Source organism: Xiphophorus hellerii, chromosome 12, assembly GCF_003331165.1.
Source record: "Xiphophorus hellerii strain 12219 chromosome 12, Xiphophorus_hellerii-4.1, whole genome shotgun sequence".
In the NCBI taxonomy this organism is placed as follows: domain Eukaryota; kingdom Metazoa; phylum Chordata; class Actinopteri; order Cyprinodontiformes; family Poeciliidae; genus Xiphophorus; species Xiphophorus hellerii.
The window spans coordinates 11,676,510-11,703,654 of NC_045683.1; the positions used below are offsets into that span (position 1 = coordinate 11,676,510).

Below are 27,145 nucleotides of genomic sequence, written 5' to 3' on the forward strand. Positions count from 1 at the left end.
GCACATGAGTTTTCAGTTCTCTCTGCTCTAGCAACTCAGGTGGAAGAATGGAAGGAAAAGAAACCAGTATGGAAAAATATTTGTTTTTCCAGACTTCATTCCATATCATTGTTGTTTTCCATCCATCCCGCAGTCAATAAAAAACAATTGAAAACATTACAATTTTTAGTCTGAAAAGATGCAATGTTTTGACACAAATACGTGTAGGAAACCTTCATTCTGTCTCCCTGTCTGTTTTTCCTTTTCTTTGTTTTTGCTACTTTCTTTTCCTTCTTCTTTCTTCCACTTCTGATCTCATCTTCCCTCTAGTTGAACCTTTTTTTCACTCAAGGGAATAAGTGTTCTCTGACAGCCTTAGCAGAAATCTAGTGGACGTGATGATTGTGTCAGTGTGACAGAGAGAAAAGAACACAAAAGGTCAGTTTTCCATTTTTACAGCAGTTGGGTTGAGGTCTGCTGATACCCCAGGTCTTGTTGTAGGCGCATTTATTATGCAGGCCGCACTGTGTGCGACTTGGCTCTCGTAGAATGAGCATTGACGTGGGTAATATGGCAGTGAATAAAGGTTTAACACTAATCCCTATAGCAATCTGTGGCCGTGAAGAGCTAATTATCTTACAACTGATGTATCCCTCTGTCTCTCCCTCACTGCCGTTCAGTCTCAGTTCATCTCACATATATGCATGCATAAACACTCGGTGGTCTTCTGCAGCCATTAGGCATGGTAATGGGTTGGGTTTGCGTTAAACTCTTGGACATTAATTGTTGAGTTGAGCAGTAATTTGGAAGGTAATGGTCCTATTACATACAGCTTATTATCTGCAACTTGATGATGCTTGTGAACAGGCTTACCTTGGACTTTCTGTCATCATTCGATACACTTGTTTTCATAGCACTCTCTCTGTTTTTAGCGGATATTGCTGTATCACAAATTTTTGTAGTATGCTTCAGGATTGAAGGGTGTTCAATAGCCATAAGTGTTTATCATGAATATCCAGCATCTCTTTATTTGTCTGGAAGCAAAACTAGACCTAGTTTTTGGATTTGTATGTTTTCTTCTGGAGCTGTCACTTTTTCTCCATTCGGTTGCATGTTTGCAAATTAAGCTGCCCTAGGATGCATGTGTGTCCAGTGGGATGTTTTTTGTCATTGTATGATAGAAATTCTCACTTTTTGTTGCCGTGTAGATTGCCTGTACCTTTGTTTATGTAGGGATGATGTTTGCTTACATTCCAGATCCACATTAGACATTTGATAATAACAAAAAGAGCAAGAGTAATTTGTTTCTCATCTAAAATTAGTTAAGTGCAGCTGTAGAAATATATTTCAGAAAACTACTAGGAATACCAAGCATTGTGTGAATCAATACTGAAAAAGCTAAATGTAAATCAAATCATTTGTTGACTGATTTTTTTTGTTATATTCGCAGATGAAATTGTGTAAAGAAGCAAAAAATGTTTAAAGCATTTTTATTTTTATCAAGAAAGCCCCAGCCAGTCACATATTAGCTATAGTGCAATCCCCTTGGGAAATATTTGACTTATTTTGTTATATTTGCAAACATATATTATGTAATTTATGATGCATATGAATTAAAGTATGACTTAAAACTACATTGTAAGGATGCATGGTATCGGAAACTAAAGCAATTTTCCTATTTTGGTTTAAAATTTCCACAACATTTTCACCTGCAAAAGTCAATTTTTGTTCCCCTTTTATTTAACACTCCAATATTCAACATCTTGGGCACTAACATCTGTTCCACTTTCCAGGAATCCCACTTCCTAAAAAGTGGGACTCCAAACAGCAGGCTGAGTATCTTATTAAAAATGTGGCACCACACTTGGATTTGTAATTATGTGACTTGACTTTCATGTTGAAAACAAATATTTGATTCCTGTCGTATCTTTTTTTGCTAACGCTCCAAATTATTTGACATAGTACAAACAGTAGGTGTATATAGTGCATAATATGTGTCAGACCCACTATTATGGATATGTTTGTAAGTGATTAATTCAATCATTAAACTTTTATGCCAACATTTTTATAAATGACCTGATTGTTTGCTTTTTGTTATTGTATGTAGCTCTGGTTCACTTGGTTGTTTGTGTACAGTTTGGATGTCTCAAAATAATTAACTGCAGGCTGGGATCAGGGAATATCTGGTATATGAGAAAAATTAAGCACAACAAACACATTTAGCATTTATATGTGACTAACAATTCACTGGCTGGGGTTCCTTAAATTATTGCTTTTTATCCCTAAGGCTCCTAAATGAATTACTGTTACTGTTTGTAATCAAATGCAAGAATGCATTGCCAGTGGACAACAATATTATGGTACATTAAAACAAAATATACGAAGGCTTATTGGTTCTCTCACAGCACTTTACAGGAGTCACAGAGACCTGGATCTGTCACCTACATATTGTTCATTTGTCCATCCATTTATACATATTTCATCTCCCCTTTATTTATCTATAGAATAAAATAGGAATATTCAAAGTGCAATGCAACTTTTTTTGTGTGAGCTCCTTTTTTGCCTTTTTAGCTGTTTTTTGTTGTTGTAATGAGCTCTATATTGCTATGTCTGTGAAAATAACCGGTGACTTTTGCATTGCTATGGAAACCTAACTTCACTATTTGTGAGAGAACATATGTTGCACCAGAACCAAACCGTTTTAGTTCATTTAAAGGGCAGAGCTTGTAGAATGGAATGGAAGATCAAATTAATGTTGCTGTAATTGTAGCTGGATTGATTAACTTTACTTTAAAGTTAGCATTAAACAATGCATTGCTCAATGCTAACACAAATGTAGAAATCTGAATGCAAGATTTGCAGTCAGGGCATCTTCTGAAATGTGCCTGATTTATGTAAAACCACAAAACAACTAGGAGTCATTCCAAAGTGGACAACTAGGCTTGGACAGCTAAACAAACTCGGTGTCAGGCATTTCTTGAATTACTTTTGTTTAAAGTGTGAAACACAAAGCCCTGAATAATGGTCGATAATTTTCCTCCCACAGATGCTTTCTCACATTCCTCACATGCCTCCTGGGGGTTTATCATATTTGCTGAAGATCTTATTTAGTGAGGATTAACATTCAGTCAACAAGATCAATGTCATCTCAACTTTGAAGGCTTTGGAAAGTGTTGTTCTCTTTAGGGAGCAAAGCAAAGCTGTCTGTTGCTGGCTTTGTGATTCTCTCAGCTTTTGCCAACTTCTGCTTCGTGCTTCTAGTAACTGCATCAATACAAAGAAGAGGTGTGTATGTGTGCAGGGGGGGTTCCCTCCATACACCGCTGAACAGAACAATCCAATATGGGCCAGAGCTTTACCGCCAGGCATCGATGGGTACGTCACCTCAGCAGGCTGTCATTCTGGTCCAAATTGGCCTCTTTAAGTCCCATTTTTCATCATTAGTGTGAGACATAAAACTGATCTCTAAGTAAAGTTTAAAGTCAATTTCTGGTCCATCTCCATGGATTTTGCTAGGCAGTTGCCATGGGGACAATAAAGTAAGGGTTAAGAGGTTCAAAGTTGTGCAGACCAAAGAGTCTCTTGGTGGTTTAATTCTTTGTTAGAGTGAGAGATCACCGACAGATACGCCACTTAGTTCAAGACCACAGCTTACAGGATGCTAAAAGAAAGGTGCATTTAAAACCATCTCACTATGTAGTGTGCATGACATTTGTTATGATTACAAACAACAAATTACCTTTATTCATAAAACACATTTAAATACAACTAGGGTTGCTGAAAGTGCTGTACAGTAATATTTAAAGCAACATTAAACATGCAAGCAAATACAATCAAGAAATAGATTAATGCTTGGAAGTCAGGAGAGGAAAAAGTGTCTTAAGTTAAATCAAATTGCCAATGGAGAGCGCACACTTAATGAAAGGTACAATCTTCCCTTAATGACCAATCTAGAACATCCAGGAGGAGCTGTTCAGGTGGTCCAGGAGATATGCTTTTAGAATAAGGAGAGAGATGTTCTGTGGGATGTGCAAAATTCATTGTTTAAAGAAGATGGACAAGTAAACGCCTCTTCAACTGTGAGGAATTTATAGTTGTTCAGTTCTGTGGTACCGAAATTAAGTTTTGTAATGCATAATAGTGAAATCACTGATCATTTTGTTTGTGACATAAGATACTGCCTGATGTTCATTAAGGGTGGAACAAAAGGTATTGACAGAACATCTCTCAATATTAAAATACCACAATATGTCTTGTGAAATGAAATTCAATTATGATCCTATTATGATGTAAGGGTGAACGCATTAAGCTAGACATTTTACTAAGAGACAACACAGGAAGAGGTTCTGAATAATAGACAGCATACTTGGTAATTTAAACATTGTGATCTTTACTCTTTGCTCTGGAGTGGTAGGTCAAATTGGTGAAATTAGGCCCACAACTCGACACAAAATTGTTAATGAAGTTAAGTAAATGTAATCGGTGAAAATTGTGTCCTTGGTTTCTCCCACCGTCTCTGGTCTGTCGGGACCTTTTGCTCAACTCCTTCCAGAGACAGAATGTTGGGACAGAGTGGTTTTGAGTTAATGTTTATTAACCTCAATAAGAAAACCAAGAAAAAACAGTTGGAACAATAAAATAATATTTAATGCAAAATTTGATTTTTATTGAGAAATGTAGTTGTGACATTAGACGCACTTCTCTGCATCTGTGATTTTTGTCTCTTTTTTTAATCCAGCAGTGTGGAAGATCACCTTGTGTATTTATTTAGAATATTTGCAGTGTCTTTGGTTTGCTGAAATGCATGTAAAGAAAATCCATACTTTTTTGTGCTTTCACAAATAAAATAGAGTTTTTAAACACAGTGCTTCATCCTTTTCTACAGTCTAACAAATGTTAAATAGTAGCTGAAGAATACTTCTTAACTTTCAAGGATCAGAGCATTATTTAGTATTTTACTTTGTACATTGCTGCTTGCTCAGTGTGTATCTGTACCTGGCCTTGTTTCCTCTGGAAGATTTTCAGGTATGAGATAAAACCTCACAATAAGAATATTTGACGGGTCTGTGAAGGACCTTCTTCAAACAAAGTTCAGACCTTATTCTCAGCCCAATCTCTAGTATTTATGTGTGAAAAACAGCTTTTTTGTGAACCACTCTGAAACGGATCACTTTGGAATTTAAAGACTCTGGAGAGGGGTTTTTAGGGATTTATGAAGTGCTGTAATGACAGCCAGCACTTTGCATTTAAAGGTGTAAAATGGGTCCACTGTGCTTTCTTCAAATCTGCTTCCGATTTCCATCTGACATGCAACAAAGAGTTATTGATATGTTCCCTGGGAAAAGAGCACACTGGGATCGAACCCTCAAGAGGGGCGTCGAAGGGGCCTGACAATGTTGTATAATGACATTGCATTTAAAAGGAGAAAAGCATGTCCTTTTGGGTTTCTCCACCATAGCTTCTGATTTCCATCTGACATGCAACAAAGCACTATTGATCCTTGGGGAAACAGAGCAGGAACAAAATCTCTTCCTCATCCCATGGAAACTGCTGTTTAGGGTCCCTCTGGAGCAAGCAGGCACGCGCTGTCCATGCATATCCACAATCAGGCACAGTTGAAGCCTGATAAAACTCAGCATGGGAAACTCATGCAGAAACTGAGGGCTCAAGTCACTGAGAAACGACAGGTAATTTTGAGCTGAGTGTGGAGTGTAGGGGGAAGTGAGGCGATCAATCACTTTGGTGATTACCCATGCAGATTTTGGTTCTTCCTGGCTTCATCAAGTCCAATGACGTTGACTGATTCAGGACTATTTGACAAATGAGTGAGGAAGAAGCATGTACCGTTCATATGCAGAGATGGCAGAAGATATTTTTTGGGTTAGTTTGTGAGGAATAAAGTGGTAAAATGTTTATTTTGTTCAGGCTACAGAATTATGGCTGCTAAGTAGGTGGTAGTTACTTTTCTTGTAAAGTATTCGAAAACGATAGGGCAGGTTTTTATATGGATTTCTCTTCCAAATGTGTCTGTGATGTCCACAGCTGGAGAAAAGTGGATTTATTGATCCTGGGAGTTTCATTTTTTGAACATAGTCATATTGCATAGGCAGCTTCGATTTTTGAAAAATACACGGTGTGCTTTGAGATAATTTTAAGGCATTTTTGACTCAGTGGAGAGATATGAAGAATTCAAACCTTTGTAGAGAAAATGAACAGCTTTACACCACTTTAGTCAGACTGCAAGCACTTCAGGTGATTCATGTATATTTACTTTATTATGAATTAAGCCGCTCTGTTGAATTTAGAGGAAATATGTGGATTAAATGGAGGAAATATTAATTATTAATTTTCTAACACATTCTCCAATTTATGTCTTTCTATTTGTAATTTTTTCTATATAACTGATGACCAGTAACAGAAATAAGCTGAAATTGATTATTATGCCATTGTCAATGTGGGGCTGAAAAGAAAAACACACATTATTGGATACAGACTGACCACAGATTCATTTTCAGATGAACTGCCCCCTATGTTTTGGATTATTAAATATCTGGAATATCTCATGACAGCTTATTTTTAATTTTCTGGCAGATTTTTGACAGTTTTTTTTTTTTTTAAATACCCAGTTAATCCAAGAAGTTCATAATGTCTTACAATTCAACAGCATCACAGATCCTAACAATGATCAACAAGTATGCAAATTAATTCTTCTGGCCCTTTTCCGCAAGCATCTAATGGCATTTTGACAGTCTGGGTGGTTTTCCATGACAGTTTCATCACAGCTCTAGCAGGTGGTGTCGACATACTTCGAAGGGTAGCGCAGCGTGATCAAACACAACGCAACGAAGGACGACACAGAAGCTATTCTAAACATTCTGCTCAGCCTGGCATTGTTCTTACAATACGTTCAGTTTCTATTGTGAGTTTTTACAAATGGTAAGTTGTATTATTGCAATGGAGTTGCTCTTGTTTGGCAACAGTCAGTCTTTTACCATTGTGTTTTCAGCCTGTCTCAGTACTCTTGGACTCTCAGCGTTGTAATTTCTGAAGAAAGTGTGCTGATACCACATGAGTTGAAAAACTCTTAGAACGAGTCAAGTCAAGCTATTTTGAGTTGGCTCTAGAAGAAAAGAGCCATTTGTTTCAGGCAAGACCCATGACGACTGTTAGGTGATAATAACCTTCAAGGAAAGCTCTGTTCGTCTCCTTTGACCAAAACACATAGTTCCAGTAAAAGTCTCAGTACCCTGTTTTTTTTTTATAACCTCCCTAAGAATCAGTTAGCATGTAAATAGTAGAAAAAGAAGCAGATATGCATAGATTACTTAACTAAACAGCCATCAAACTCTTTTATCAAATAAAAAAAGTAAAGTTTATGTTAAGTATTCATCAGTTACATTTGTTTGGTCTATTTATCTATGTGGGATTGTTTCCACCAAAAAATAAATGTACTTGCAAGAAAGGCTACATCTTTCAAACTTTCCAGTGTATAACTTTGGTCTTTCAGAAATGGACGGATATATTTTAAGACTTTTTAAGTTTTTGTTTTTTTTTACCAGGGGTGCCAATAAATCTCCAGGCCAGTATAGAAGCCTTTAGATTATTCATACAAAACGCTTACTGTCCGCAGTGTGGCTTCGTGGGTAGTCAGTCAGGCGGTCGCAGGGTTGTTATGTCGCTGCTGGCGCTTGCTGCCCTGTGTAGCCCAGCAGCATGCAGTGCTAACACCACACACATGAACACCCCTGCTGGTGGTTAAAGGTCTGCTCGAAGTGAGGACTTGACAGCATAAACACACAAACACATACAAGCATGCTCTACTGCTTTTCTTTTTGTTGTGACCTGCTTTGGCTTTCTTACCAAAACTGGGAGCAGGGAAAGGAGCTGCTGGAAAAAAGCCACCTGTGCAGGCTTATGTGAAAGTAGAAATAGACAATCAAAACTGGTTTGTAAAGTATAATATTTGAGTAGTGTATTTTTAGAGCAAATCTTCTTCAGATCGTATAGAGCTTTGCATATTGAATACTAGAGGAGTCAGATGATTGCAGCTACACCCTTTGTAGGATTTATTCTTAAAGAAAAAAAATGTAGTCTCGAGAAAAATAAAAATCAACACTGAAATTAGTAACATTTATCTTGTCTGCATACTCCATTCTCTACTTTCATGAACGTTTGAATACATGGAAGTTGTCAAATCCCCTTTTTCTTTTCTTTCAAATATCCCAGAATCTTCTCAAGCGTTCAAACTATCTAGAGCGCTACAGTCCTTTGTGAAGAAATTATGTCCTGTTTCGTTAACAAAATAACTTTGATTAAAAACAAAAACTATGATTTTACTAGCATCACTTATTCCTAATTAATACCAGACCTGCAGAATGAAGAAATTCCTTAACTAGAACCTGTCTGTCAGCATGAAGTAGGTTAAAAATCCTCACAAAGCACAACTTCATGGTCTGATAAAAAAAATATTCAAGAACAGATGAGGAACAAAACCTCATCTGGAAAGAGTTATAATGTCTTTCTTAAAGGCTTTGAGACACCACAGAGCCACAGTTCTGGCCATTGTTCACACTTGAAAAAACATGGAACCTTCCCAGAAGTGGCTAGCCGGATATTACGCCCCGTCTATTTTACTAAGAGTGCACTGATGACTCTTCCAGGAGATCTCAAGCAAGCCCAGAACAACATTAGTCTTGCTGACCTCACCTGCTTCAGGTCTGGGCAGTTTTCATCATTCAATGTTAAATATGGGCAAGGAGAATGATCAGGTATCAGGTTGTTGTCTTTGGCACAAGTACAATACACAGAACAGGAAACTGCAACACACCAGGGAGTTCATCTTTGAATGGCTAGAAAACCAAAGCAATAAAATTTTTGGTATGGCCTAGTTAAAGTCCAGACTTTGACTGCAATTGTGAGTTGCCTCTGGTATGACCTTAAACAACATGTTCTATCTGGAAAACCCTCCAGCATGGCTATATTAAAACAATTTAGCAAATATTTCCAAGACTTCTTGTGTGTGTAATTGCAAATTTAAGAATAAATTGTTTAAAATATAAAAAATAAGAACTCGAGCACATGTTGTATAGGCTTGTTGAACTAAAGCACCTCTGATTTGTTTCTTAGAATTACCTGAAACATCCAGTGGAGCGACTTCTTAAATAAATCTCCTGGACAGGCATAAAGATGGATTGTAATAGAATGTGTTGCAGTGATTTCAGTAATCATTTTTAATCTGTGTGCTGGCGGATCCTTTCTCACCTTGGCCCTGTGTTCATGAAGTTCGCTTAATTAGACTGATTGATTAGACGGGGCGATTCAAGACTCTCATCACGGCCCCTCATCCCGACACCGCTCTAATAAGATCGGATTGCTCTTGTGCTCACATGTTCACCCACAAACACCGATCCCACCCACACACACAATGCTTGTTTGGCCTGTCATTACGCCTTTCCATCTTTCTCATTTTTCTGACTGCCTGTCTGTCACATGCATATTCAGTCAGATTTTACTGATATGAAAGAAGCAGCCTAGCTTGCAAGTGCAGTACAATGAAGACTTGAAGTGAAGTTATGTTAACATGAAAAGATTGCAAATCTCTCATTCCTCTTCATACCTCTTCGTTTTCTCTCCATTCTGTTCCTTCCTGCCCCATTCTTCTTCTCTGCCTCTAACTGTGATGCATCCTGTGTTCTCGTCTCATCATGTCTCATAAATATGTCTGGTCCCCATCTTTAGCCAAGGAAAACATTGCCCTGGATAGCTGGAAAGCAGGAATCTCACATCTGTCTAGACTCAGTGGTGGACTCGCGCCCCAGCGTCCACTCTGCAAAAGTCTGTCGCCCCGCTCAATTCCTTTCACGTCTGAATGTGGAGAGCCATGCACATATTTTTATTTGCGGATGTAAATGTGCATCTGCTGTAGTAGCAGCTTCCTGCACTCAGCAAAGAGCTTCTGCTCATCAGCACAGTAAAGAGACTCTCCTTTGCTGTTGTAAAACTTTACGGCTTTCCGTGTTGCTTTTGTCTCCAGGATATTACAAAGGATGATAGGTATTCATTTAGATTTTTGCCAGATCACCAGTCCTCTGTATCAATACAGCCCATCTGAGCTCTTTAAAAAGAGACACACACTCTAGTGTGTGGGGGTGTGCACGGGTGGCTTTATGAGTGTACATTTAGGACTGTTTGTGATGAGCCCACTGCAGTATCACCCTCTTGAGAGTATTTATGGAGAAGATGATTACTGTGGAAGGAACAGAACTTTGATGAAAATCATCCCGCTTCAATTTGTACCTCACAGGCCTGCAGTTGTCCCTGTTTATAGATACCATTGTAAAGGTCCACAACTGCACTTCAGAAACAGAATGCACTCATAAAGAAATCATGTCCTCCTGCCTTTGATTGCTGTTCTGTACTGTGTTTGAACAACTTTATCTCTAGAAAATAGTAAATGGGGTTGCTGATTCCTACCTCCAGCGGCCTTTGGGCGAGAATTGGAGTACACCCTCAACAGTAGACCAGTCCATTACAGGGCAACGCAGAAACACACATTACTATTCACACACACGGAATCAATCCAAAGGGGGAGTTTGGAGAGATCAGTTAACCTAAAAGTCATGTAGAGATGCAGGTTCCTTTGGAATCTCTTGCAGTGGTCTTGATTAATTGTTCTTCAGGATTTCAAAGTTTTCTTTGGCCATTGGCTGCTTTTCTATTTATTTTATCTGCAAACCCTTTAGACAAAGATTAATATGAGGTCCTGAATATTATGTGTGATACCACACTGGTTTATCTCTTGTTTGATATTGGGCTGCAAGGTTGTTCAAAAAAAACAAACAACTGGAGACAGTCCCCCAATAAATGAGACAAATGAAACCTGTGGAGCCTCAGGAGCTCCTGTGCTGCAGCTTTTAAATGCATCCCTCAAACACACCTGAATCAAATGAATGGCTCATTAGCAGGCTCCTGGTCAAGAGACTAAAATGACTTCCATGTCCATTTCTGATATTTCCGGACGCAGTGCCTGCTAGCTTTTATTAATCTCTCAGAAGCCAGACTCATAACAGAGTGAAGACTAGACGTGAGGAAGTAGTTTCCATTTGGAGCCAAAGTTATAAACAATCATGACTAATGTAGCTTTGATGGTGGTCGGTTGTATACCTATGTGAAATACTGAGATCCATTATCGTTTAGATCAGGGGTGTCAAACTCCAGTCCTCAAGGGCCGGTATCCTGCAGCTTTTACATGTGCCTCTGCTGCACCACACCTGAATAGAATAATTAGGTCATTAGCAAGGCTCTGGAGAACTGATCTACACAAGGAGGAGGTAATTAAGCCATTTCATTCCAGAGTTTTGTACCTGTGGCACATCTAAAAACTGCAGGACAGCGGCCCTCGAGGACTGGAGTTTGACACCTGTGGTTTAGATGATGGCTGCACATGTAGTCAAAGTAATATAAGTATTTGAATATTTCCAGTTCACTCTTTCCCTTTTCTTGCACACTGTTGTTACACAACATTTTAATGTTCAGATTTTCCTGTGCTGCACGCTCCTGATGGATTTCTCATATGCTGCAAAGCTGCACATGTGTAGCCCTTACCCTTCGTCTTCCTTTTCATGGGCTTTTTTCCTTTCTTCCTCCAACTGTGTAGCTTTTATCGATTATTTTAGTCTTCCTTTTAGCTGTTGTGTACCTGATATCATAAATTCATATTATTAGAACAGGATTTTGCGATCCGTTAATATTAGCATGATAATGTTTCTATCAAAGGATACTATTATTTAATTAAATTGAGGATAACTGTTGAAAGCCAATTAGGTAGAAAATCTTCTGCTTCCACTTATTACACTGAGCTCTGGAGCATCAGTCGACTAATTTACCATCAGCTTTTTCATGAAATTATCGTTATAATATCAGACTAAAAATTCACTTTGGTTTGGCCATTAAAATCAATCAGCTGCAGCTGTTGAGCCTCATTTAATCTGTTCTAACACTGGCTGGCCAACAGAGAAGCCTCAAAATCCGCTTTTGCAGATAAATGCTGGAAGGATGGCAGGAATCTTTGAATACAGCTTCGCTAGTAAATAAATAACTTTAACTACTGGGTTAGTCTACCCTCAAACACATATATTCAAAATCGGAAAATAGAATGAATAGACTAAAGTAAGATATGAAAACTTTGTTGTGTTTGTTGGTAGTTTTAGATTTGTTGTCGATAAAATAAAGTGATAGAGGACTGAAGCAGATCTGTGGTTTGTTCCCGTCTCCTGCTTTTGCATTTGATGGAGTCAAACGAGCCGTATGATGGACCATATTGACAAGCTTAAACGCCCTTATTGGATGAGAAGTGGCCCTGAGGTGCTGTCCCAGCGTTTTGAACAACAGACCAACCAGACAAAAACCACACACTCATGTAAAGCACCAACTCTTTTCGCAACCACAGCACTCTGAACAATTACCCCGCAGCTCTTTAAAGCACACACACAAAGACTATCTTTATGACTGCAGCATTTCCACCATTCTAGCTCGCTGTTATTTTTTTTCCCCCTGCTTTTCTTACCTTCTTCACCCAGAGACCATTAAACTAGATCCCTTCTAAACGGCTGTAAGGCCTCTCTTGGCTAGCCACTTCTCCAAAAGCCATCCCATCACTCTTTTCATGTTTTTAAATCAAAGTCCATGGAAGGTTGAGAGAGAGGGAGAGAGAGAAAAGGAGGAGGGGGTAAAGCAGACTGAAAGTTGGGACGGATTTTTGTGTTTGTGGGCTGGAGACAAATCTTAGTTACAGAACCATGTGGCCTTTTTCACGTACACACTGACGCTGACACGTGCACAAACTTAATTTGATATGGAACATGCTCTCCTGGCCGGTTCTGCTCTGCTGGGATTTTACTTTTTTCTCCTCTGTCTCCCTCCTCACCTGCTGGGAGTTACTCTAGATGTTTAACTTGCTCTTTTTCTGTTATTTTTTTCTTTTCTCTTCTGCTTCCAGACACTCAGCTGCACCCACTTTCCTGCAGCACAAACACTAGTGTAAAACAAAGTCTGGAGGTTCGGTGTGTATTAATTCCTTTGCCTCCCTCACACAAGGTTTTGATTTTACTGGAGTTCAGTCTTTTCGATTTGGTTGGTAGTCAACCTGAAAATGTTTTCCTTGATGGTTTTTTGGCAGAAGCCATGTTAGGAGAACTCTGGCCAGCTTTCTTCACCTGCCAGCTGTTCAGCTCAAGGTTGTTTTAAAAAAAAAAAAAAAAAAAAAAAAAAAACAGTATATTCCTGGATTCCCAACTTACTCTGAAAGCCCAGTTCCACAATTGTGATTGTTTTAAAACAAGAGATCTCTTCTGACTGCAGTAAGTCGTGATGGGCAGTGTGATGGGTCCTAAAACATGTTTCATCTAGGTATGGATTGTTTAAAAAGCAGCATTTTGTTGAAACTTGAAGCACTGGGAACTGGAAATTTACACATATCCCATATCTCACATGAACAGTTATCTTACAAAACAGAAAAACCTTGGGAAAGCTCTTTAATTGCTGTAATGCCAGTAAAGATTTTTCAGTTGACTAGCATATTTTTTTTACATGGCTTTGCCTAACAAAAATGTTAACAAATACAAATAAATTATACACACACACCCGCAGATATATATATATATATATATATATATATATATATATGTATATATAGTACAGACCAAAGGTTTGGACACAACTGTGTGTCCAAACTTTTGGTCTGTACTCAATACAGACCAAAAGTTTGGACACACTTTCTCATTGAATTCAATGAGAAGGTGTGTCCAAACGTTTGGTCTGTACTGTATATATACAGTATATACTGTATATATACTGTATATATACAGTATATATATATACAGTATATATACAGTATATACTGTATATATATACTGTATATATATATATATATATATATATATATATATATATATACTGTATATTAGCTTTTTACATCTTCCCTTTGGTATTTGTACAATTTAAATTAAATTTAATGATGACCTCCAAGTGTTTGAGGCTGGTGTATTACTTCCAGTCAAAAAGAAATATAAGCCTCATGGTAATAAGTCTGGACTGAATGAAGATATGTACACATCTTATTTACACTGTTGCAGCTAAGCAACTTTTAAAAGAAATATATGCTTGCTAAAATTTTAATGAATGTTGTTTTGGGACTTATTTAAAGTTTAGATTTTTATCTGTAGGTGCACCATGCTGTCCTGATCTCTTTGTTCAGTTTTCAATTATTACCTCACAACCTATTCTACCTGTCTCTTATAATACTTTGCACTCACACTCCTTTATGAGGCACTTTGCTCTTTGGAAGCACTTTGGCTCCTTGCAGATAAGGTGAGAAACAAAGCTTTGAGCTTCATAGGAGGTGTTTTACCCTGATAAGCCATCCTGTGACTTGGTGAAAGATAAATGGAAACCTTGTTCTTTCTTTTTGTGATTTCTCTCTCCCTTGCTGTCTCCCAGGGTTTTTCATCTTCCTCTGCCTCGACTCAGTAACCTTTAAGGTAGTCCAGGAGGGGGGTAGTGGGCAGTGATACAGGAAGAAAGAAAAATGAAGAATGAGCAAACATTAGAAAGAGAAAAGGAGTGCTTAGATCTAAAGGTTTGAAGTCAGGAGAACCAAGAAGACAAAGGAATTATGGACAAATAGTAAGGACTAGTTTGTTCATTTTGAGGTTCCTGCTATTTGAAAAAAGCTGAAACCAAATATTTATGTAGGATCTCTTTAAAAGTAAATGTGATCTTATAATCTTTCTTTAGAAAAGCTCTTAAAGAAATTAATCTGATGTGAAAGTGATGTGCATGAAACATTTTTTTTTTTAGGGACATCTTAGCAGAATATCTTTTTGTCTTCCTTTTCGAAACTTTTATATCAGCAAAGATGAACCCAACAAAAAACAGCTATCAGTGTCTGTCATAATAAAGTCACCAGAAGCTGGTAAAAATGTTCAGCTTTCTAATGTATCTTCGATCCATTATTAGCCGTTAGTTTACAGAGAGTGAATGATGAGGAAAGAGCTAATATCATAAGCTAATGTCCGTGCTGGCTTTTCTTTTTACTTCTTCCTTTTTATCTTTCCCTTCTCCCTCTTTGTGTGTGTCTTTGTGTGAGGCAAATAAAATGTAAAAATCGATTTAGCTTCAGCAATAGTCTGTGGGTGGGAAGCTACTAGTTACTCGCTCATCAAACATGCAGAATTACAACAATTTGCCCAATAAATAAAACAAGATTAATGTTAATGTTACTTAAAAACGACACTCTCTTTCTTTAATTTATAAAAAGATCATGTTTTGCAAGTGTCACTGGAAGTTTTTTCTATTTATTGCCCTCATGCACAGAAACTTCTGTTGCCACTCAACCCCTTTGACCTCCTTTCTGCTCTTTGCTCCTTCATAATACAGGACGATGTTTGGTGGTGAGTGTTTTCAGTTGTTGCGTGCTGTGCCTTCTAAACCACATCAGTTGCTCTTCTTTTACTTCTAGGAAAAACTGTTATCATTACTGAGTCACTAAAGAAACAGTCATAAACATTATAAGGGACATGATACTGTCCCTTATAATGTTAATATAAAACGGTCATTTGGTATCCACCCTGCATCAGTTTCTCACTCATCATCAGGGGCATTGATGTTTCATACCCACTTTTAAACTGATGACTTAAACCAGCTTTCTATATTTAAGTCATGAAATGTGCTTATATGAATTACATTAATAATATCTACTTGCACTGGCTCAGTAGCTCAGTTATTCTGGTTTGATCAGAGATAATGATCCATCACATACCAGAAGATGGGACTGGTTCAAACGTGGTTCAGAACCACAATCATTGGAACTAGAGAGTAATATAAAGTCTTGAACGAAATAACATGATATTTTATTACAGTTTCTATCTCCATAGTTTATGAAGAATCAACGGATTTGCCATTTTTGCTGTCATATGTCAGTTCTATCGAGCTAAATGCAGTGAAGAACTCGAACCCATGCGGTGCTTTGAAGACGTAACCCAAAGTTAAAGTGTTTCCTACTACTGAGACAAGTCTAAACTGTTTTTCTTCCTTTCTTTCCCTTTTCCTCTTTTCTTTCCTGTTGTCCAGGTGACTGATCAGTCTGTGCGGGCAGTAGCAGAGCACTGTCCCGAGCTGCAGTTTGTCGGCTTCATGGGATGCCCTGTAACCTCTCAGGGTGTCATCCATCTCACTGCGGTGAGTATCAAACCAGTTTTTCACTTGGATTATCATAGTAATATTAAATTATCAGTGGATAATTTACTGTATCTTAGGAACTCCACTTGTGTGTTTACTTATAAGTTGAAGATAACATACTTCCCGCTGTCCTAGTTAAAGATAAACTCCTATGTTTCTTTGTAATTGCTTGTTTCAGTAAATGTCGCCAAAAGTTCGTTTTTTGCTGTCTAATCGGCTTACTTCAGGCCAGCTCCTAGATGTTGCTGCAGGTTGTCTCCAGGGGGTATATTTAACTTTTATGAAATGAATTCAGGCACGCACTCTGTTTTTATCTCTGACTTAGTTTTCAAGTTATTTTGTGTTAACTTTTAAATCTCATGAAAGCTTAATGAGATGAATCCTAATAATGCGCCGCTGTTGCGACTACACCCCGCTGTTTGGATATTACCATGCTAATGAGCAGTGCTCCGTGCTTAAAGCCGTTCCATGCCATATAATGTAAACGCGGACACACATGTATGTGTTCGTGTTATAATTGCTTGAAGTAAATTCACAGAAAAATCCCTCACCTTGTTTTCCTTGTCATTATTTCCTTTTCCCAACATGGCATCCGTCTAGAGTGCGTGCAGCTACAGAGTGCATCTGTGTATGCTATGTCCACACCCATGTGTCCTTCTGTAATACAATTCGATTTGTGTTTGATGTACTTGCGTGTACACTTGAGCGTGCACACACCTCAGTGGACCTGCATGCTCTCGTTTCTCCTCAAATGCAATTACAGTTGTGTTAATAGGACTGAGGCACCCGATGCCGCGCTGCATTATTAGATTAAACAGCAGATTAATTTGTGCTCATAGTTTTGGCCCCTATCATCTCTGCAGCCTCTGCTGACCTTGGCCATGGTGTTGTAGACAGACAGTAATGAAGCCAGCCAGTCATAACAGCATTAGCATACGTGGAGGTGGACGCAGGCACCTTTACGCACACAAACACACACCCACGCCTACAGACGAGCACACTCATTATTATTTATGGAAGTATTAACCAAGGTGAACATTTAGGAGTTCAGAAGAAGAAGTTCATAATTCTGCTAATATTTATAGATTTTTTCAGCATTCAGAGCCACAAGCTTAGTGGATCATATTGTTCGTTTGGACTTAACGTATTTTCAGTTCTGTTTGTTCCTACCAGATGCACTGACCTTGAACTTCCTAAAATCCCATTACTGTCCAGACTTTTATTTACAGTATGTGCAAAATACCCAGAGGACGTATAAGACAAATAAGAAGTTGTCTGGTTTGTCTTTGAAATTATTCTAGAAAATTTCTGCTGTTCAGAAGCAGGGAATTTTAATATAGTAATTTGTTTGTGACCATAATCTATTCTTTTTTCATAATATTTTTGGAAATGTCTAATTAAACATTTTCCATTAGTTAATTCCAATACATTTGATGTCTCCAAAAATTAAATGGGTATCTTGCACAAAAAATTAACAATGTAAATTACACTTAGAGTACAACAAGACACAACTTTAAAACAAGTAAGGTTAAAACTTATTGCATATATCCAGAGAAATTTAAGGCATAGCAGTGGATATTGGCCATATGAATAAATGAAATATTACAATATTGTTTTCCTCTATTGGAACAGCTTCGATTGCTATCACAATATATGATAAAATTTCACTTTCTAAAATCAAATCTGTTTCAATACAACTTGAAAGAACAATTCACATGAACATTATTAAAAAGTAATGAAAGACATTTATAAAAATGGTCATAAACTAAACACAAAATTCCCTTTAACATTGTGGGAAATTGTAGCTTACATGTAAATTATTTTATTTACTCAACTAACAATACGCAAATATATGTAATCTTTTTGCATTTTCAGGACAATTAAGTTTAAGTAGAAGCATAAAATAATGCACTCTTAACACTCAATTTCTTTTCTGTGTTGTAAAAATGTTTAAATACTCGTGGCCCTTGTGCTGTTAATACTCCACATTTTTCTTACTGACTTATAAAGCCTACTTTTATTATTGCTATCATAATTATCTGTTCCTCAATAAATTATCAAATTTGTTTATTGCTCAGATCTTCAGCAGCCTGAAAAATGGCAATGTCTGAATTAATCAAGTTGTCTAAATTAGTTTAACTTTTTAATCGGATTTATATTTTTTCTATCACATTCGGTTTTTAATTGTCAGAATTCAATACTTTAACATTACAGCATCTCATCATCTGGTTATTTCTTAAATGTTAAGCATTTTAAAGAAGAATAAACTGTATTCATTGGGATTTAATAGAGCTGTCACACAGCTCTTGATAAATAAATATCTATTACTTTAAAGTATGTTGTACTTAAAAAATTTACATTTAGAATAACCATTTATTTTTTTTGTGAAACTGAATGTTCCCAGATATAAATTTAAAAAAATCACTGCATTTCATCATTATTACATGTAAGGCAGAGGTTGTTCGATTGTGTTCTACCTTACTTGCTCACAAAAAAATGATGTTCTGGGTTTTAGAGTGTTTTTATTTTTATTTTTTCACATTGATTAATATTAGTGCCTCCCAAAGATTATTGTCTTTCCTCCAACATATGGTCTAATCTAAACTTCTAATAGTTCACCCAAAACACGCTGAGATTAATTATTTTATTTTATAATAACTGTCACTCTCTTCACATAGCTAAAAAATGACTAGACTAGGTATTAGGCTAACTCTACCTTGTTTTTTTTCCTCTGTTTTGATATACTAGTTGATAAGTCTGCTAATGTATTTTCCCTGCTGTCCCAGTGGACAGTTTTCAGACGAATCTTACAGAAAGAGTAGGCCTACGGTTTCATAAACAAAACATTTGGCTTCGGACATCACAGTTATTAATGACGAGTGTTTCAGCAGCGTGCTGAACTGTGTTCAGGTCTCATTTACACGATTTTCTGTTGAGCCTCAGGCGATTTACTGTTTGGTCAGGATTCAGATTTGAGTCTAGACTTTGAGGATCATTGCCTTACGCCATTATTTTTTGACTAGGAGAAGCAAAGAGGGGCGATTTGCACGTGTGTAGATCTTTTTTGAGAATGTTAGCTTTAAATGACAAAGAAGATAAAGACAGAAAATGCTAAGCTACGAAGAGTAGCTGTCAATATTTAACAAGTGAGTTTTTCTCTTAAAGGGAAAAGATTTTATTTGGAAGACGTTCCAAAGTAAATAACTGGCCTTATGATATTTACGTATTTCTGTTTTTGTATACAGTAACCACATTTCCACTTTCATCAAACTTTTATTGAAATATTTAAAGTTTTATGTAGTTTTCCCAAACAGTTTAATATTTGTTTCATTATTATCCTGAAATGACAATATAACGAGTTCATCCCTTCATAGCATTTTCCAAATGGATCTGTCTTTTCTAACAACAGTCAATTTAGTTTATTTCTTAATTTCTTTTCTGCTAAAGGGACCCCAGACGCATTGCTTTTAGGTTGAATCCATTGAGACAAGCTATCTATTATTTTTCCAGAAGGCATTTAAAATGTAAGCAGATGATAAGTTCATAAGTTCAGTCTTCTGTTGTAATCACTTTTCTTTCTGTTATCCATCTCTCTGCCTACATCTCAGTCATTTTACCTCCTCCTTTTTCCATCTCTCTATAATATCTGACAGCAATTATCTTGTTTGAGAGTTGATTCCTCCTCTCATTGATTCCCACCTGGTCCCATCATCTGTCAATTTAAAAATCATATTCTTGCTTTTAGAAATCGTTGCATTTCTGATGACTCCACGGACCTCCGTGTGGTTCCAGGACTGCGGCACTCCTCTCTTGTTCGATTATTGTGCTCTCCCTCCCTACTTCTTTTGGCTGATCACATTCTCTCTGATAATCTTCCCAACTTGCTCAATTTCTACTTCTGAATAATAAAAAAAAAGATGGAGGAAACCATCTACTATTATTTATTCTCTCCTGTAACGCCTTGTTTTTCGTACATTGATTTGTCCCGAGTCAGGATATGAAGAAATCAATTACAATTGTATTTTCTAAATAGAAAGAGCTGGAGGTAGAAATTGGCGACATGTTGTGACACGTTCGATGCAGTCTGCAGGGTTATGCTGTCTGTTTTACAGTCTCCTCTGTCTCTGATGAGGATCACAACTCAATGTTTGTGTGGATAAATCATCTTCTGCTTAGTAACTAAAAGACAAAACAATGTTTTCTCTTTGTCCAGCAAATAAACACTTCCCATACTACTTATTAATTAAACACCTCAACACGAGATAAGAGAAACTGGTGATTTTAAGGGCAAGTGTTTGTGGCCACCAGGATCTTACTGTAAATTTTTATTTACGGTTGGGTTTTAGATTGAAGCTCAGTGTTGGCTCTGAGCTTTCGACATAAATAACATTTTTATTGATGAGGTCTGTTATTTCCCAAGGCTGTGTTATTGATGGAAAACATCTTGAAGGGGGGCTTTGTGGGTGTCCTGGAAGCTTTAGTGATTTGGCGCTAGGTCTCAGCAGGTAATTTGAGAAATATGTATACTATAATATACAGTACAAGTGTTTACAGTGGCTACCACACTAAAAATGTGGAGAAATAAGCCTTCAGATAAATGTAACTTTTATTGCAGTAGCAGGATCTCATACTGAAATAAATAGAAGAAATTGTTGCACAATGTTAGAAATAAAAATATCAGCATATGCCCAGTGCCACAATTACTGACACCCCAAACATTTGCTGTAGTTTTTGGTAATTATTTCCTTTTCTATGGTTACATAGAACTAGTGGTGGCCTTTATTCATTGGTATTTATATATGAAAAAAGGGCAGAGAGTTTAACCCGGGACCTACAGTACAGACCAAAAGTTTGGACACACCTTCTCATTGAATTCAATGAGAAAGTGTGTCCAAACATTTGGTCTGTACTGTACGTGGAAGATTGTAGTCTCCCTATGTGGTGTGCCTGATCCACCACTGAAGCACTTGGCACCCCATCAGTTACTTTTTGTCATTTAAGTTATTAGAGTGTCTAGAACATATTAATTGGTAATCATTGATTACCTGTTTCTTTAAGATATAAGTATGATGTGACTGAAAGGTGCATTGATGACCACTGGCACCACTGAAGTCTTGGCTTTCCACAGAGTCATTGTTTCCTCTTTGAGCTCTTGTGTTTCTTTTTCCAAGCTTCTGGTAGTTAAACTTCTTGAGGTTTCTGTTGCTTGGAACAGAAACCTGTCACAGTGTCTATCACTTCTGCTCTCCTAGCCATCACAAATTTGTCAGTCTGGATCTGGAAGTTCCACATCCTCATCATCCTCTACCACTCTTGGTGGTGTCTCCTACTGTGGGACCACCAGTTTAAACCTAGCACAGGTTTTCTGTTTCTCAGTCATGTTATGGATATGGTCTCTCATATAATTCTATGAATGTCTTTCAACCAGTTTTGTGTTGGACTGTCTCAGTGGCATTTTTACCCAGCCTACATCTTGGCCTTCCTGACATTGTTGACCCCGGTTTATATTTGCTCTACTGTACTTAGGTCCTGTTCCTGTGCTGGCATGATTGGGCCTGTATTGCTCTTTCTAGCCATTAGCAGACCTCTTTGGCATTAACTACTTCCTCAACCCTTTTTGTTTGATGCACCATTTAGAGGTTTTTGCTTTGCCTGTTACTGAACAGTGGATATGCATTCATGGATATTAAAGTTTCCTTTAAGCCTCCTTCATCTGTTTTACCTTCTTAGCTTTTTTTATTTTTTAGTAAAAACTTTGAAACTGATTAGTGTGTACAGCTGTGTAATATTACACCTGAACACAGTGTACTATATAGACAGGTGGAAGAACAGTACAGTAAATTTTTATTTAGTTATATGTAGGTGTTGCATATAAGGTTCAAGTCTTTCCACAGCCTGCTGTTCAGATCTGTGTGTAAAGTATTTGATTTATATCTATAGGCAGTATATTACCAGCTTTGTTAATCTCATTCTGCAGCTGCCTTCAGTCTGCAGCTTCGAAAAGACGAGGAACACCCTGAGAGTTATGATGTAACTTTTATAAGCATTGCAACCTGTTTGTCTTTTTTGTGCAGTATTTTTTATTCTGTTTTCTATATTAATCTCTTTCCCTTATACTCATGTGGCTTGTGTGTGTTATATTTTTGTGTGTGGGTGTGTGTGTTTGTGTGTTTCTCTCTCTTACACTCATGCTCTCTCTCCTTCTGTCTCTCCATCTTCCTGTCAAGCTGCTCTTTTCTTCTGCTGGTGATTAAGCCCAAGGTCGGCTCTATCACAGCACCAGTGTTTGAGAACTGCTCTCTGTGCCAGAGAGCCTTCATTCCTCCAGCTTTAGATGTCCCACCGATGGCCTAGTCTTCTCTTGTCATGCCTACCCATAATGCCCCTCCTCATACATCAGCCTATCACTGCCCTTAGACACTTTGGGCCGCTGAAGGGGTTTTGCTGTCTGTGCGAAAGTTCCCACCCTCGGAACGGGAGCCAAAGTTATAACAAATGGGGAGACTGTTGAAAAATGCGTCAGAGATGAAACGAGGTATATTTGGACACTGTAATAGCTGTGTGTTGTCTCTGTGATGTGCAGAGCTTGGATGTTTCTGGTCTTAATTTGGGGCCTTGTAGATTAATTCAGCCGTGCTGCTTCAGTGGTTTTGTTGTTCTTCTGGGGAGAAAAGTTGGGACCTTTTGATTAATGCGCTACGAATTTGACAGAATTGGACCACGGCTAATACTTCATTCTCTCTTTGTGTGTTTATGAGCATATAAAACAGTCTGGTTCATGACAGCTAAGATATTTAATTTCATAACTAAAATCATATGCTCTATTTTTCCATGTACAGTATAATGTGCAGTGCTTGGTTCAGAACATTCAAAGCTCAAATTTGGCTCCGAACCAATGAAAACCACATACTGTCTCTAAAAAGAAACTATTTATACTTCCTAAAATTTTCCATGTTTTGTCATTTAACTACAGATTTGTACATATTTTATTATTTTATATGATTAACCAACAGAAAATAATGCATCATTGCAAAGCGAAAAGAAAGTTACAAATAAAAGTCTGAAAAATCACATTTGCAGCATTTTGGAGTTAGTTCTGACTTGTCCATTTGTTATGCTTTTGTTCATAATTTTCTTTGAGGCATTGCATGTTTGGATAACTATTTCCTCTGGTTTTGGAGGCTGTGCTGATGGGATTTTTGCTTTTACTTTTTCACTTTCGGACATGTGCCAATAAAATATTTTTATTTTTACAACTGAAGCAGCTGTGAGCATCTAAAAGCTCAAACAACACCTGATCTTTGACCCCACATCCTGAAGAAGTCGAAAAGGAGGCTTCATGGATGCAGATCAGAACGAAAGAGTAGAGAGAGGAGGAAGTTGAAACCATCTCTTCCATTGATCGTAATTGTCGAGGATCATATATCCAGCTCCAATGTCTCTTTTCCCAGCTGTGATTAGCAGGGCTTGCCAACAACTGATGATGTCATCCAGGATATGCTACTTTGGAAAATTGTCTGAGTTGACATACGAGTGTCATACAGCAAAAGACTTCAGTCAGAGACAGCTTCACATTGGTTGCAAGACTGACTGCTACCCAAGATCCTACCTGCTCACAGCATCATCATCCACAACAACTCCTCAAAGATACGTGGATGATATAAACTACGACATTTAATTTAATTTAATAAAAGCATATTACTGAACTGAATTGAACATACAGCCACAGCTATATGGGTAATGAAAGCATATTTATCTGTTAGAATTACACAAAGTAAAACAAAATTCTGCTTGCTAATGTTTACCATCGTATCTAACTGGTTTTATAAAGTATTGGATTAAGAAGGATGAATTGTGCCCAGTAGGGCTGTTTAATATTATTAAACCATGCAGTGTGTGATAATGTTGGAGAAGGCTGCGATTTCTAGATGACTTACAACTTAAAAAGAAAACAAAAGAATCTACTTCACAAATATTCATTACTTTGTTTGTGAAATAAAATTGTAGTACATTAAAAGTTTGTGGTTGACAAAATGTGAAAGAAGCTTAGCGGGTGTTTTCTGTTTTTAGTTGCCATGAACAGTGAAGTTGCCACCTTTACTAACACCCCTCTTCTGCTTCCACCCCACGTTGGGAAATCGGTGTCTGGCTTTGCTGCAGTCTGCTGGTCCCTTATCTCCTCAGCCCCCTGAATGAAGCACAGAAAATACATAATCACAGTGCCCTGTGTCAAACTGATAACCCCCAACACAAACCAAGAAATATGTGTGTTGTGTGTATGTTTGTGCTCACATCTTACCCCGCGTACGAATGTATGGGGACACGCATGTTGTGTCTCAGATGTGGTGGAGTGGGGGCGACGGGGAGAGAAGGCGGCAGAGGGGATTTGAAGAAAGAAAGGTAATGGGGTTGTGGAGGTCGCCAAATGAGTCTCAATTGTAATAATAATTTTCTTGACTGCTGTATGGAGGAGATTGGGGGATTTATGAATATAATGAGGAGTGGAGAGCCTAAGGATGATGTGTGTCTCATGCAAGAGTAATTGAAGAATAATTCATTTGGCTGTAAGACTTTTAACCCAGAGACAGACAGAGACAGAGAGGTTTTTTGACCTCTGGAGGGTGGGGATATCATGTCTCATTACTGGCCCAACTAGAGTCAGTGTGCCATGACTGTCATCCTGCGCTGTTGCGGTGGTTCCTGCGTGTCTTATGTGGACGTTTGACTCGGCGCACCGAAAAAGAAAAAAAAAAAACACCATCTCTCTCTATCACCTTGAGCCTTTTCTCACCACTGAGTTTGTTATCGAGACCGGCACATGCAGGATTAGCGACTGAAGGAGATTACAAAAAGAAAAGGGGAATAGAAATGGGAAAAATAAGGGGTAGACAGTAGATGGGCATGGAATAGACAGAGAGAGGAGCTACCCATACATGTATGAGTGCACACACACATGCACTGGTCTGCCTTCACATTATTGCATTTTACATTTTGTCGTTTTGCCCAATCTTGCTTTTTTTTTGCAGAAGTGACATTGAGCGTGGAACATGTCAATGTCTATCTTGGAAAATATATTTCAAATGGCTGCATCGACATGATATTCACAGCTTTATTTTAAAACCAATTACTGAGTTTCCCTATCTGTGTGTTTGGGATTTCGCTTTGCTTTAAAAAAGAAAAAAAAAAAAATCTACTTTAACATATACAAAGGCACCCAAAGATGACTGTTCTGTTCCCATGTGGCTGGACTATATTCTCCAAGTATTTCATTGTCTAGTCCATCAATATGTTTTTCAATAACATGGTTAGGATCTTGAGAAGGCACCATTCTGTTACTCTTTAATAATGTACTTCTTGTTCAATACTTTGGCGACAAAGTAGGCCGCCAGTTAGAGCTAAACCAGCTCATGTTAAATGTCCACTGATAGAGGGCAGGATTGCTTTCTAAACACAGATGGTTGGATTAAAGATGCAGCTGCTTCTCTTCATGTATTTAATACTTTTTCCTTGTGCTATTCAACTTTATTGCACATAACTACATTTATGATCTGATTTGTTTTGATTTCTTTGTATGGGTACATTTCTTGGGTTGTTGCCGGCATCTGGTTTAAATTTCATTGTAATGGCCTCATTAGAAATATATTTCCTTGTGGAAAACATTGACATGTTCAATACCGTTTTAATTGTGTCTTCTCAGGCTTTGCGTGTTTTTTTTGTATGATTTCAGAGAGGAGACCAGTCATGACATACCTTTTACCCTTCTGCCTGAACTGTCTTGCATGTTCCCTTTCTTTTTCTTTTTTTTTTTTGGTAGGGGGCTTGAGCATGCATGAGTGCGCACTTGTACTCTCCTAGTATCACCTCTGCCATTCGTCCCTCCGTTTTGCCCCCACCTCATCCTGTCTCATTCACACTGTCCCCCAACAGATACGGACAACCGAGCAAACACCTCAAAGGCACTTTGTGACTTTGACACCTTGCTGAGAACTTTAAATACACTTCAAAGCGTGTGGCTAAACTTTTATCTGGCTCCCTTAAATCTTATAAACCAGTCTTTACTCATCCTTTCTGGTCTATGACTCTTGAGGCTCTTACTCTTACTAAACGGTTTCCTTACCTTAAAAAAAAAAGAAAAAAACATCCAAACATGTGTTGCTCCTTTGACAATTCGTAAGCTTACCCCAGAGAAGCTGTTTTTTTTTTTTGTACTGACGAAACTCACATACTAAATCTTGAAATGGACATATTTTTACTGCAGCAATAAAACAGCAGCTCATATTTTCCAAAACCAGCATGTTCGCTGTTTATGAATAAAACAATGCTAGCTCTGTCTGTGCTTTTATAATCCCATGTAACTCCCTGTGAGCCGGAGACATTGACGTTGATGGACAGTTACAACCATGAACTCATGTTATTTTGTGCCAACGCTTAAATGTGTGACATCATATCCTTTGCACGGGGTCCAGTAAGGCGTCCACTTCCTGCTTGGCATCGTGTAAATATATGTAGTAATATCAGAGGTAGTAAAAAGTCGACTGCATGGCAGAACACTAACAGGTGCACACGCTGAAATAAATTTCTAAATAAGCCTTTTCAAATGCTACAACCCGCCTTGGCTTTGAAACAGCCAGCTATTTTTTCTTCTTTTTTTTTATTATTATTTGACCTTGGGGTCCTATTTGCTTTTGAAAGATGCAAATAATTAAAATAATCAAAATTCAAACTCCCTGGACTTCTCTTATAAATCTGTAGATGAAAATAGATGGAACATTTGTGTTTTTCATTTGTTAAACTTGTATCTCAGATGAGATCTTTTTTTCCTGTTGATCCCTGTCAGATGTGAGGAGTTTGCCTTTTGGCTTATCTGTGATGGGTTTGACTTTCATTGAATAGATTAGATGGAATGAAACAACTGTAGCGTTTATCTAAT

General features: G+C 37.7%; 1 protein-coding gene across 1 annotated transcript in view; it reads left to right on the forward strand.

Annotated features, from left to right (window-relative positions):
• The window catches only part of fbxl17 (F-box and leucine-rich repeat protein 17), a 255,864-nt gene that overhangs the window by 58,121 nt on the left and 170,598 nt on the right, over positions 1-27,145 (forward strand). The window contains exon 7 of the mRNA XM_032578944.1: positions 16,108-16,215. Coding sequence (XP_032434835.1) covers positions 16,108-16,215 — 108 coding nt within the window. The remainder of the gene's footprint in view (positions 1-16,107; positions 16,216-27,145) is intronic.